The sequence below is a fragment of the Podarcis bocagei genome (genome assembly GCF_964188305.1).
Source record: "Podarcis bocagei genome assembly, chromosome: 14".
Lineage (NCBI taxonomy): Eukaryota > Metazoa > Chordata > Lepidosauria > Squamata > Lacertidae > Podarcis > Podarcis bocagei.
Window position 1 is genome coordinate 18,149,002 of NC_138139.1, and position 13,682 is coordinate 18,162,683.

At 44.5% G+C, this 13,682-nt stretch overlaps 1 protein-coding gene across 4 annotated transcripts in view; it reads right to left on the reverse strand.

Moving 5' to 3' along the window:
• The window catches only part of CEMIP (cell migration inducing hyaluronidase 1), a 167,372-nt gene that overhangs the window by 60,222 nt on the left and 93,468 nt on the right, over positions 1 to 13,682 (reverse strand). For all 4 annotated transcript variants that reach the window (XM_081171030.1, XM_081171031.1, XM_081171029.1 and 1 more), the window contains exons 3-6: positions 6,481 to 6,630; positions 4,497 to 4,635; positions 2,950 to 3,186; positions 411 to 590 (exon numbers count right to left, since the gene is read on the reverse strand). In XM_081171030.1, coding sequence (XP_081027156.1) covers positions 411 to 590; positions 2,950 to 3,186; positions 4,497 to 4,635; positions 6,481 to 6,630 — 706 coding nt within the window. The remainder of the gene's footprint in view (positions 1 to 410; positions 591 to 2,949; positions 3,187 to 4,496; positions 4,636 to 6,480; positions 6,631 to 13,682) is intronic.

The following is a 13,682-nucleotide window of genomic DNA, read 5'->3' on the forward strand; positions in this document are numbered from 1 at the left end:
AGCTTTGTGCAAGCAAATCAGGTTGAAGACTCAACAAACAGGTCATCTGGAAAATCCCTACTTTGACCTGTCAGCAGTGCTCCAAGCATTCAGAGGAACCCAGAGATGCCAAACAATTTAACCTGAAAATGTTTGCATGCAAAATAAGTGCTCTGTCACTACGGCTTTTCCACCAAGTTGGGCAATAAGTTCTCAAGTCTCATACTGAAACATGCTCAGCTGAGCTACTGAATCTCTTTCAAACTATCTAATTAACTTCTGAACACTCCAAGTGGCAAGAAGAGGGGAAAATCACTATGTGAGATGTTTTTGCTATTGGGGTGGGGGGATGGGGACGCAGAATTATTTTAGGTACAGGCAGGATACAATAGGGCCTCTGTGTTGGTAAAGTTGGCAGGCCAGACTCCTACCTAAAACCAAGGTGGAGGAAATGCTTGCTGCCCAGTCTGGTCATTGCTTTCCTGGCTGAATCATCCAAATTTTTGGATCCTTCATCATTGACCGCAACTGCCAAGATCATGCCGTTGTGAACTGCATTCAAATACCGGACGAGTCTGATGCTTTCACCTTTGAGTTTGTAGGTGTCAAACCTAAAGAAACAGGCAGGAGCACATTAACAGCAGTTTGCCACCATAGATCCATCTATAGATATAGCTGGAAACAAGTAATAAGACAAAATGAGAGGTTGAAGACCACAAAGTAAGCTGTCCTGCCACGCTTAGCTCACCTTATCTTACTCAGTCTACCTGAGAAGCCATTCTTGTGTTCCTATACCAATAGCTTGGGAACTTTCACCGCTATAACTAAGCCAAGTTTTACTGCCTGTGCGACCTTCACTTAATGCTGGGTGGAAAAGCACATGAATTTGACCTCTGGAGAGTTTGTAAGTAAACCATTTTTAGCTTACTAAACATGTGATATTTTCCTATGCAGGAAAAAGAGGGTAATTCTGGACTTCACTAGGGCATATTTTAAAGGTCTCATACTTCCATGCTTTACTTTGCTTCATATTTTGCAACTTTAAATCTCTGCTGGGGTTCACTCACCAAAGGGGGGCAGGAGTAAAGGACCCCTGACAGTTAAGTCCAGTCGCAGATGACTCTGGGGTTGTGGCGTTCATCTCGCTTTACAGGCCAAGGGAGCCGGCGTTTGTCCTCAGACTGTTTTTCCGGGTCATGTGGCCAGCATGACCAAGCCCCTTCTGGCGCAACGGAATACCAAAACCAGAGCAGTGCACAGAAATGCCATTTACCTTCCCGCCAGAGTGGTACCTATTTATCTACTTGCACTTTTTTTTGGCGTGCTTTCAAACTCCTAGGTTGGCAGGAGCTGGGACTGGGCAATGGGAGCTCACCAAGTTGCGGGGATTCAAACCGCCGACCTTCTGATTGGCAAGCCCAAGAGGCTCAGTGGTTTAGACCACAGTGCCACCTGCGCCCCGCCACCAAAGAGTACTTTGGTGGTACTTTTTTCCTTGCCACCAATACATACTTCATTTCCAATCACTGCATACCCTACAACTTCCTGCTGAAATCCTGTAACTATTTACACCACAAATGTTCTAGTTTCTTTTTTTTTTGTCCAGCTCTTGTTATGCTGTAGCGCAAGAATGCCCCTTCAGACAGCAATAATGCAACAACCCCATGGAAGCATCGCAGAACAACTAATGAAGCGGAATTATGTGTGGATGGGCCAATATAAATCCACCACCCAGGCCCTATTACTACGCCAGTGACATGTTGCAGAACATACCCTCAAAAAGCCCCTCTTAATTTGGAGGGACCCAATGCTTTACAGGGCTTGCCAATGTGTCTCATAAGCAGAATCATTAATGCAGTACACAAAAGCTCATTAGCAATACACAGGGCTTGTCCACACAGTCTAAAAATGTGACTTGTAGGTTGCTCATTCCTTCGTTTTGTAGCTATGAACCACCTGATGTTTCTACTATCCAGGTAGAAGCACAGAAAGAAGCAATATCACGGCTCTGAAGTCAGCAGCCTAAGCAAGCAGCAGTACATTAAAGCAATCATTCCTCCAGGAAAAGTCTTCATTCCCCAAGTGGGGCAGCATGCTTGGCTGACTCACGTCTGACCTCCAGAAGATGAGTGAATTCCTGAGAGAGGGAGCCACAGCAGAATAGGCCCTTATCAGCCCATCTGGGTATACATCTGTTTCATGTACGTGCAGTAAAGTATCCAATAAATCAACACAGAGAATTCCTAGAGAGTCCCATTACTAGCATTCTCCTTAGATGCTGCTAGTGTGGCAATTGGAAAAAGAAGCGTGTGGGAGGGGGATCGCCCCACTTTTTTGAGCACACATATATTAAGGACCTATGTCAGCTAAAGCTAGCTCTATACAGGTACAGATCTCAGTGAGTTCAGCTACAAAGAGCACAAAGAATAGATAAAGTAGCACTTGGTAAAATTCGTCTGTGCTGATTAAAATATTCACAGTTTACGTGGGGTGGGGAGAAATTCAAGTCGGTTCACATTTAAAGGCAAATCTGCCCAAATTGCACTTTACAAAACAGTATGTTTTGTGATATATAATTATAGAATCATAAGAGTTTGAAGGGACCCTGTGTAGACTAAATCGCAGCCATCCTTCAAAATTCACACTTCTCTGAATTTTGCAATGCTGTTCTGTGGCCAAGCATTGTGTATGGAAATGCACATACTAGAGTAAAGTGTGCATCAAAGTGCATCTATTTGTGAAAATAATGTAACAACAGAAATGTATTGTGTTAGGGGAAATCGTTTTGCAAAAATGTGCGTATCAGACAAAACTGCATAGACAAATGTGTATGTTCGGGGGGGAAATCACATTAAAATTCTGGTGGGTTTCATGAGGACTTTAAAAAAATCAGATTGATGTGGAAATGTGGAGAATTGCACTTAAGACTGTAAGAAACTGAGTAGAATTGGAATTAAGAGATTGACTCACCGATCAGAATGGACAACTGTCCCTGTGTTCGGGTCTATGACATGGACAATAACACCACGATGTCCCCAGCTTCGTTCAAAGTAGTAGCCTCCTTCTTGCATGCCACCTGGGTTCAGGGTCTTGTTTAAGAAAGTCCACGATAGCTTCCTCTCACCATGGACCTCAAGAGTCCCACCATCGATCACCCCAATATACTTCTTTCCAAAGTAACTGTCTGGTTGGCTGCCATCATCAGCACTAAGGGGTTAAAGAAAAACTAGATCATTTGAGTACATAAATACAAATGTGAAGGTCTACAGAATTTATAACTATCTAGCTAGATCCTGGTAGTACTCATATTTTGCTTAGATCTTCTGAAAAGCGACACGCTTTAAGTATTGGTTCCTTGAAGGAAATAACATATCACAGGCGAATGTGGAATTGTAAGGGCCATCTCTAAACATTTTGCTTCCTGTGGCAGATCTGCACATTGAGCCTTCTTCCTAGCCAAAGCACATTGTACACAAAGTGGGCCAAGTTATTTTGGCACCAGAGGCAGAAAACCCCATAAGCACCTCTCCTAGACAGTAACAGAATAATGATAATACTAAATTAAATAGCTAAGCATTTGCTGCTGTTCCTTGGCTACTCTGAATTAGTATTTGTTTGCATCTGAAATGGTGTCCAAAAAGCACACCATTGTGATAATATATATTGTGTGAAATGTACAGGTGACATCCAATTAAGTCCTTCTTAGGGTAGACCCACTGAAATTAATAGACCCAAGCTAATTGGGGAGACTCTTGAGAGTCCCATGGACCGCAAGAAGATCAAACCTATCCATTCTGAAGGAAATCAGCCCTGCGTGCTCACTGGAAGGACAGATTGTGAAGCTGAGGCTCCAATACTTTGGCCACCTCATGAGAAGAGAAGACTCCCTGGAAAAGACCCTGATGTTGGGAAAGATTGAGGGCACAAGGAGAAGGGGACGACAGAGGACGAGATGGTTGGACAGTGTTCTTGAAGCTACCAGCATGAGTTTGACCAAACTGCGGGAGGCAGTGGAAGACAGGAGTGCCTGGCGTGTTCTGGTCCATGGGGTCACGAAGAGTCAGACACGACTAAACGACTAAACAACAACAACAATTGGGCCTATTCTTTCAAGTGGGTCTACTCTCAGTATGACTGCTAGTAGATGCAACCTTATGCTTTTACCATTGGTCCTGGATGTGGTTTAATTTTTATGGTACCCCAAAGATAATCCTTCCAGTGTTTTCTGTACTTGGGATAAATGATCTGTGGTTCACAATGTGTTTATAAACCTGTTAGATTTTGGGTGTGGTCTTTGTCCTGCCACGATACTCCCAGATACCTCTCAGGAGATTAGCACCTCAGGGCCATTGTCTTTATGCCAACACCACCGTAGCAACTCTCCTGCCAAGAGCTCATGAGGGAGCTTGGACCAGTGTGTGTGTGTGTGTGTGTGTGTGTGTGTGTGTGTGTGTTTTAAGGGGCCTAGGAAGTCTAATCTTCAAAATTATGGGATGAAGTCTGTTCTAATTACATACCGCCCATACAAGATGATTGTCAGGTTGCTCCGGAAAGGACAGCTCTCACTCCCGACATGAAGCTCTCCATCATTTTCGATCAAAATATGTCGAGTGCGCAAAACAATAGGGCCTCTGTTGTCTTTAATCACTAGCTTTCCTGTAGGGGAAAAAAAAGAGAGTTTTGCTTTGATGGTGTGGTAAGATTTAAATCAACCAGAATTCAGAGTATCCTTTTATTTACTACATGAGTTTGGGTTTCCTAATTTTGCCACTTTTAATAAGGCACAGCGTAAACATGTCTTTATTGTTTTAACTGTGAAAAACCCCATATTGGGTCCTTTCTGATTTTTTATTTTATTTTAAATCTGCTGTAGGTACACTGGAAGCTGCCTCATATTGAGTTAGACAAATGGTCGTTTTTGCTCAGTGTAGTCTACACTGACTGGCAGAGGTTTTCCAGGATTTCAGGCAGATTTCTTTCCCAGCCCTACTTGGACATGCCAGGGACTGAAACTGGAAATGTCTACATGCAAAGCAGATACTCTACCACCAAGCTATGGCCTCTTCCCCTCTAAATGTCTCTAAAGATTTCCACGGACAAAGGAAGGCTCTGTGTACCTCAAACTTTCAGTACAGGCTAGAAAACATGTGTCACATGTGAATGTGGCATTGTCAGGGCCGGCCCCAAACATTTTGCTGCCTGAGGTGGATTAGCATCTTCCCCTGCTGTGAATATATCTATGCAATCTGCTTTCGAGCCTAGATATTTGCACCTTGGGAACATCAGGGTTGTTTTCTTCTTAAGCCCATGCACACCATGGCTTATAGCAGGCATAGGCAAACTCTGGCCCTCCAGATGTTTGGGACTACAATTCCCATCATCCTTGACCACTGGTCCTGTTAGCTAGGGGTGATGGGAACTGTAGCCCCAAACATCTGGAGGGCCAGAGTTTGCCTATGCCTGGCTTATAGCCCTGATTCAGTGTCTGCTTTGCACTAAGAAAACCTGAATTCTGACACCAACATCTATTAAATTATACAGATATGTTATTTTGCTTCCGATAGTCACAGGGAGGAGAAATCTACCGTCAGATCATAGGAAATCTTACTCAGCACCTCCCACTCGCCAAACCAGCCTCTTGCAATTTCAGCAGGCAAATAGCCTCACACTTTGCCATAAAGACAAGAAACTTGTTTTTAAAAATAATAATAAAAAATAATAATAATCCTCTGAAAGCTGAGAGTTTCAAAGTGCTCAATTTGGCTTTAAGCTGTTGGCACAGAATAGGAATATCCCTGGCCTTCCTTCTTAATGTTGGCCCTGCTCAGCAAAGGCAAAGAAGCATTGGTCAGTCTCAAGGACAGAATAAAAGTCTATTTCAACATTGCGAGTAAGAATTTCGAATCAGAGTTTGAAAGGGAGCATGTCAGAGTGCGTCCAAGGCAGTACTAATCCTCTCCAAGTCCTCCTCCATGCAAATTGACTGATGCAACGTGAGCCATGTTGTTCTACAAGCAGAGAAGCACTTGCAGAGCAAAAAGCTCACATGGATAGCGTTGGCTGACGCTACCAGCCACTGCTGACAGCACCAGGGTGCCTTTTTATAGCAGTTTGTGCCTCTGTCCCATCTTGTAATTACATGCACAGTGCATAATTAGCAGGGCGTCGAAAGAGGAAGTCACCAAGCAGCAGTGATCAAACATGTTGGGTCGCCTTCGCAATTTCCCCAGCCAGAAAAGCAAAACAAGTTAAGATGCACACAACATAGCCGATCAAATCTCATGTACCGCAACATCCCAAAGCTGGGTTTCTCCTGGATACGCTGCCTATTAAGTGAATTAATTTTCGTGTGTGTGTGTGTGTGTGTAGAGGGGAAGCATTCAACCCTGAGTGTTTGTAAGCTGCTTTGAAAATTTATTTAATTTTTTTGCAGAGGTTTCCCTCCAAGGCCACAGCCAATTTACCCAACTATTAACTTTGTTTTTGGCAAGATAAGCTTACCTCCATTTGTGATGTTGATGGAATGGACCGTGGCAGAAGACGATAAGAGGAGCTTCCGGCCTTCGCTGATGTTCACCTGGTTATCTTCGTCATGCCCAGGGTTCCAGAGTTCCAGCTCTGGATCCAGGTCAGGACAGGATGAGGTCGCTCCTGCAGGGATAAGCAAAGGAAGCTGTGAATGACATGAATTTGTCACGAGGCATAATGGGTAAAATGACACCACATTTGGCAGGCAAAAGGCCTGGCTCATCACGGTATTATTGTGCTTTCACCCCACATTTCCTCCAAAGAGCTCGAGGTGCCATATGTGGCTCTACCCTTGTACCTAGGACCCTCATACCAACGGGACCTCCTCTCCTGGTATGCCCCGCGGAGGACCTTAAGGTTCATAAATAACAACACTTTGGAAGTCCCGAGCCCCAAGGAGGTTCGATTCAAATATCCTTTATTAGGCATAGCAAACCACACATTATCAAACAGATACCGTTTACAAATTGTGCAAAATACGAGCTCAACATAACAAGGTTTCTCCCAGTCAGATCTTTAACTCCAGAAAAAAATCAATTTGCATAAATAATACTATACAACACTACCACATCACCAATCAATTAAGAACCGCTAAATCTCTTTATAATGGCCCAGTCTTTCTACATGGACAGAAAGGAGGTCTAACCCAAGGAGGTTAGATTGGCCTCAATCAGGGCCAGGGCCTTTTCAGCTCTGGCCCCGGCCTGGTGGAACGCCCTACCGCAGGAGGTCAGGGATTTGACATCTTTCCGCAGGGCCTGCAAGAAGGAGCTGTTCCACCAGGCCTTTGGGTTGGACTCAGTCTAACCTCCCCCATTCATTCATTCATTCATTCATTTATTTGATGGAACCCCTTATATGGGATTTGTATATCAATTTTCCCTCGGCTCTTTTTGCTGTCCCATGTAGGACCAGCATGGATAGTTGGCCCCGGTGAATATTTGACATTTTCTCCCTTATGGCTTTGATCTATAGGCTACCACTAAAACGAGGCTGCATTTTAAGCTGTATTCTAACTTATATTTTAATCAACTGCTGCTGTTTTTAAAATGTTTTTACTGTAGTTATATTCAGTGTTAGCCGCCCTGAGCCTGGTCTTGGCCGGGGAGGGCGGGGTATAAATAAAAAATTATTATTATTATTATTTATTATTACCCCATCTTCATTTTATCCTAACAACAGCCCAGCCCGTTAGGTTAGACTGAGAGTGACTGGCCCAGCTTCATGGCTGATTTGGGGATTTGAACCCTGATTTGAATCCTAGTCCAACACTCTAACCACATGCCACTCAACATTTTACAGCTGAACATCAGCACCACTTTGTATAGTATTTTATAACCCTATTCTCACACCCCCGGTTCCACCACCCCACTTCTGCCACCTCTTTCTCTTTGGGGAAGGACCATCATTCCATGGTAGAACACCTGCTGTGCATGCAGAAAGACCCAAGTCCAGTCCTCAGCATCTCCAGGTAGGGCAGGGAGAAGGAAACCTGTAGGCCAGTGTTCTTCAACCTGGGGTCCCCCATCATCCATAGCCAGCTTAGCCCAATGGTGAAGGATGATGGGAGTTGTAGTCCACTCACTTCTGTGGACCCCAGGTGGAAGAACATTGGTCTGTCTAACTCAGTACTGTCTATACCAATGACAAAGCAGCCTCACAGGCTACAAATGCACACACACAGAAACCCTGAAGTTTATTCTTTGTCTGCTATGCACCCTAAACTTTAACCTCTTTCTCATTGGCTTCTGAAGCAGACGTTTTATTAAGTGGGCTGTAATCGTTCTCTTTAAATAAAAACCAAGAATGCTTAAGGATATTTAATCTCGCAGTGGAACTGGCCGTACTTAAAGAAGTAAGCAGTAAAACCTACCAATATATAAATACACTTGCAACGTACTTGGAAGAACAAACACATGAAAATAAAACAATGAACATAATACTAAGGAACAAGCAGTTATAGATCCGTTTCAACTGCCAAGTCTTTTTCAAATATTTCCCAATTAGTCCCAAGTCCTTGGGAAAGTGTTCTCAAAGCAATTTTCTTTGGGAAGTAGGTCCAAATAATTCTAATTGTTCATCAGGAGCTGGTAAGAATTATTTTAGCTGATCAGTAAGTAAGCTGAACAGGGGGGGATTTATTTGGGCACACTTCCCAAGGAATATTTATTTGAAAACCTTTCTCAATGACTTAGAACTAATTGGGACATATTTGGAAAAGACTTAATAGTCAAAATGATCCATAACTGGGCGTTCCATAGAATTAATCTTCATTGTGTGGCAAGGTCCCAAACCCTCCCAGGAAGTGGAATAAAGACACATGAAACAGTATTTTAGGTTAATGGACGAAAAAGGCCACAACTTTGTTGGTTACAGAATGTGAGTGGTATTGGCTTAGGCATTGGAAACCACATGGCTATATCTGAGTCCTGCCCATCTGCAGGAGTCTTGGAAGGGTTATTCACCAGTAGGGGGAGCCCTGCTGATGCACATCAACTAGGAACTCCCCCAGGGTCACTGCTAGGGGTCGTGCCATGGCCCTAGCCCCCCATCTGGCGCTTCGGACAGGGACCACGCCCCTCAGATTCATTTAAGGGAATACCCTTGAAATAGGAGGGGTAGATGATAGCCACTACCTCCCCTCACCTTCAACCTAATACTCCAATGCCTAACCGCCAAACCTTACAAAGTTGTGATGAATTGCGAAAAACCAAATGGCTGATGCCAATTTGCCCAGCGGGAAAAAATCCTACCAGGCCCCCGTTAAAAAACAGGCGACCAACCGAAGTCCATAGGAAGTCAGGAGATAAAGAGCCTAACCAAAGGGAGGGGGCGGGAGAACTGTCCGAGCAGGGAGAAAAGGAGCTTGTCCTCGGCTGTGGGCAGTTTAAATAGCCTGTGCCACGCTCCGGACCGTCCGGATTGGATAGCCTTGGGTTGATGTGGCTGAGGACCAAGCAATGGCGCAGGGGCTATCCCGCCCCATGCGCGTGGGGAGGACTTGCTCCCAGCCCGCAACATCACATCCCCGGGGACGGGAAATGGTTTTGTCCTATTTTTATGAGTATGGTCTTTGAAGTACAGTGGTACCTCGGGTTAAGTACTTAATTCGTTCTGGAGGTCCGTTCTTAACCTGAAACTGTTCTTAACCTGAAGCACCAACTTTAGCTAATGGGGCCTCCCGCTGCCGTCGTGCCACCAAAGCTTGATTTCTGTTCTCATCCTGAAGCAAAGTTCTTAACTCAAGGTACTATTTCTGGGTTAGCGGAGTCTGTAACCTGAAGCGTATGTAACCGGAAGCGTATGTAACCCGAGGTACCGCTGTACAAGTACTGTATAAGGACCCTCAATGCATGTCATACTCCACTTAAAGAAGATCCGGTGCAACTCAACACACGTTCAGTCTACAATTCTCTGTACACTTTGCTGGGAATCAGCTCTGCTGAGCGCAGTGGGAATTACTTCCAAGTAAACATGCTTAGGACTGCATTGTTCTGATAATGTTTACTATTTGGATTGGCAGTGAGCTGGGGTTGGGAGCCAGTGCGCTTTCAAATGCGCAAACTGAATTAGAGATTGACACCCAACATGCTCAGAGTAGACTTACTGGAATCAATGGATTCCCACAGTGACTTAATCAATCCCTTTTCCCAGGGAGCTCTGGGAATTGTAGCTCTGGGAGGGGAATGGGGTCTCCCAGCAACTCTCAGCACCCTTAACAAACTACAGTTCCCAGAATTCTTTGGGGGGCGGGGAAGCCATGACTGTTTAAAGTGGTATTGGGGTGCTTTAAGATGTGTCCTTTGAAATTAACCTGACAACCAACCCCAATTCCTCCCTGCCAAGTCTCTCTGAAAGGAGGATCACATTTCATTCTTTTGCTCTGTAAATACTTTCCACTGCAACTATTCAGGAAATTCTCTGACTGACAAGAGTCATACTGCTGTGTGTGTGTTTTTCTTTTCTTTTCTTGTGCCATTGGAAAGATAAATTGAGAATTCTAAACAAACTCTCTCCATCTGCATTGAGTTTCCTGTCACATTCCAAAAAAACAAACAAGTCCAGGGCTGAAAGAGACCCTGGAAAGGGATCAGTCAATCTGCTAGCCTGTGGTTTCTCGACCGAATCCACCTTCGCTCTTCTCTAGCCTCAAGTGACCACCTCTAAAGGACAGAGTTCATACGTTCCTACGAGTTCCATAGAACAGGCATGGACACGGGATCTCTTAGTAGATCTTTGAGTGATTTAAAATAAATCCGGAAATGTTTCTAACTTCCAGTAATTTAAAAATAGTAAGTAAATAGCAAAACAAAACCCAAACCGACTTTCATTCTGTTAATTTCTGTCCTGTAAAATATTAATGGTTGGCTTTGATCAGCATTCCCCTTGCACAATTCTGCAGGTCAGTTTTAATATATTTCATTATGCTGGTTTTAACCGCTGAATTCAAAATATTACAATATTGTTTTGAATTGTTTTATGTAATTTTATCATTGCAAGATGCCCTGGATTCCCTTTGGGAAAGAAGAGCAGGATTTAACTCCGAAATATATAAATAAGTGAATAAAACAAATCTCCTTTGTCGCACACCCTAATCCTCCCCTCCAGGTTACCACAGAGGCAAAATATCCTCCCTTTGTTTTCCTTCTTCCCTTCAACTGACAGCCTTAATGTTCAAAGGTCCAGAGAGTTCACAGATTCCTATCAGACTGTAATTTACTTTTTAAAAAATAACACATTACAAAAAATATATACTATGCAATGCAATATCCCAGCTTAACCCAGAAGCTAGGTTATCTGTATGATGTTGTTATATGTGGAATATTTTTTTTTCATATTTTTTAAAAACAAAAAAAAGATATATTTCTGCAAACCTGAGGAACCCTAGAGTATTCTGAAACCACTGCATTATATTTGGGTGTCCCACACTTCCACACCTGGCTTCCTAAATTATAGATACAGGGGTACCTCTGGTTAAGAACTTAATTCGTTCCAGAGGTCCTTTCTTAACCTAAAACAGTTCTTAACCTGAGGTACCACTTTAGCTAATGGGGCCTCCCGCTGCCGCCGAGCCACCGCCAAACAATTTCTGTTCTCATCCTGAAGCAAAGTTCTTAACCTGAGGTACTTTTTCTGGGTTAGCGGAGTCTGTAACCTGAAGCGTATGTAACCTGAAGCGTGTGTAACCTGAGGTACCACTGTACTAGGCCCAGTGTTAGACAAACTCCGATGACCAGGGGCCAAAAACTTCAGGAGCTGGGTCTCCCCCTTGTGTCCTCTTCTAAACTTCCTTTTTGGCATCTGCCTGGCTGCTCTTGGAAACCGAATGTTGAGCTAAAGGGATCATTAACGAACAAACTAATGAAAGGAAGACTAGATGCTCTGTTGATTGGGCTATAAAAATATTTCAGGGAACACCTGTTCGGGCTCCTAGAAGGAGATGCACAGCTGTATGAGCAGAAGGGACAGTTTTAATAGCCTATAGTAATGACAGCTTAAGCAAATAATTCAAGAACTGCATGAGAGAATTTCACCTAACACAGATGGCGGGTGGTTAGGGCTTAGGAAGCAAATCAAAGAACTGACTGCCTGCCCTCTGCCAGGGAGAGAGACAGTTTTACAAGGTGCATCTCTGGATCTCTCCTCCATCACAGATGAAATTTCACACCCAGCTGCGAATTTCCTCTTCTCTCCCTTCTCCTAGGTCAGATTGTATTCTATCCCTCCTCTGTCATTGTGGAGGGATTAAAAACAATGGGCCCGAGTATAGCATTAGTTTTTTTGCTTCCTGATGAAAACTTCCTGAGCACGAGAAGCAAAACAGGTAGTTAACGAGAGAGTAGCAATTTTGTATTCTGAGCATTCATTTCTGGAAATGTGTTTCATGAAAACAGGGCATGTTCTAAAGGCAGGGGGGAGCAACTGCTCTCCAGATGTTGCTGGACCTCATTTTCCCTCTTCCCTGTCCATCAACCACACAGGCTAGGGACGATGGGAGTTGGAGTTTAGAAACACCTGCAGAGCACCTCCTGTTCTAAAGCAGTGGTTTTCAATCAGTGTGCCGTGGCACCCTGGGGTGCCTTGAATGAGGGTCAGGGGTGCCGTGGGCAACCCTGGCCTCTGTCCCTCTTCCCTCCCTCTTCCTCTGCCCTCTCACATCTCTGTCTCCCAAAGGCTTGCATAATATAATAATAATAATTTATTATTTATACCCCGCTCATCTGGCTGGGTTTCCCCAGCCACTCTGGGCGGCTTCCAACTTAATATTAAAAACAATACGGCATCAGACATTTAAAACATCCCTAAACAGGGCCACCTTCAGTTATCTTTTAAAAGTAAAATAGTTGTTTATTGCCTTGACATCTGCTGGGAGGGCCTTCCACAGGACGGGCGCCACCACCGAGAAGGCCCTCTGCCTGGTTCCCTGTAACCTCACTTCTCGCAGCGAGGGAACTGCCAGAAGGCCCTCGGCGCTGGACCTCAGTGTCTGGGCTGGATGATGTTTATTGCAGCAGCCCTGGCCATATGCTCCGCAGGTGAATGATGCCTCTGGGAGGCACCTCTATTTGGGGAGGGGGTGGGCAGCTCAGAGACCAGGGGTGGCAGAAGTAGCTGGCCAGAGGACTCCCAAGGAGAGGGGAGAGAAGGCTGAGGGAACCCTCCACAAGGGAGGGTGTTTGAAAAAGGGTGAGAGGCTGTCAGCTCTGCAGGCAAGGGGTGACATAACTGGGTTCCTGAGCACCACAGGGGTGCCGCAGAAAGAATGTCGTGGTCAGGGGAGCCATGGACTCAAAAAGGTTGAAAACCTCTTTTCTAAAGAGTAGATACAGTGGTACCTTGGGTTAAGAACTAAATGCGTTCTGGAAGTCCGTTCTTAACCTGAAGCTGTTCTTAACCTGAGGTACCACTTTAGCTAATGGGGCCTCCCACTGTCGATGCGCCAACACTGTGCAATATCTGTTCTCATCCTGAAGCAAAGTTCTTAACCTGAGGTACTATTTCTGGGTTAGCGGAGTCTGTAACCTGAAGCGTATGTAACCCGAGGTACTACTGTACTGATGCAGTAGAAACTTTGTTGAAGCGAAGCAGGACTGGGTCTGGTCTGTGTCTGGACGAGACACCTCACAGTGGCCCCACAAATGCCACCCTGACTTCCACAATGGAAGACATGAAGA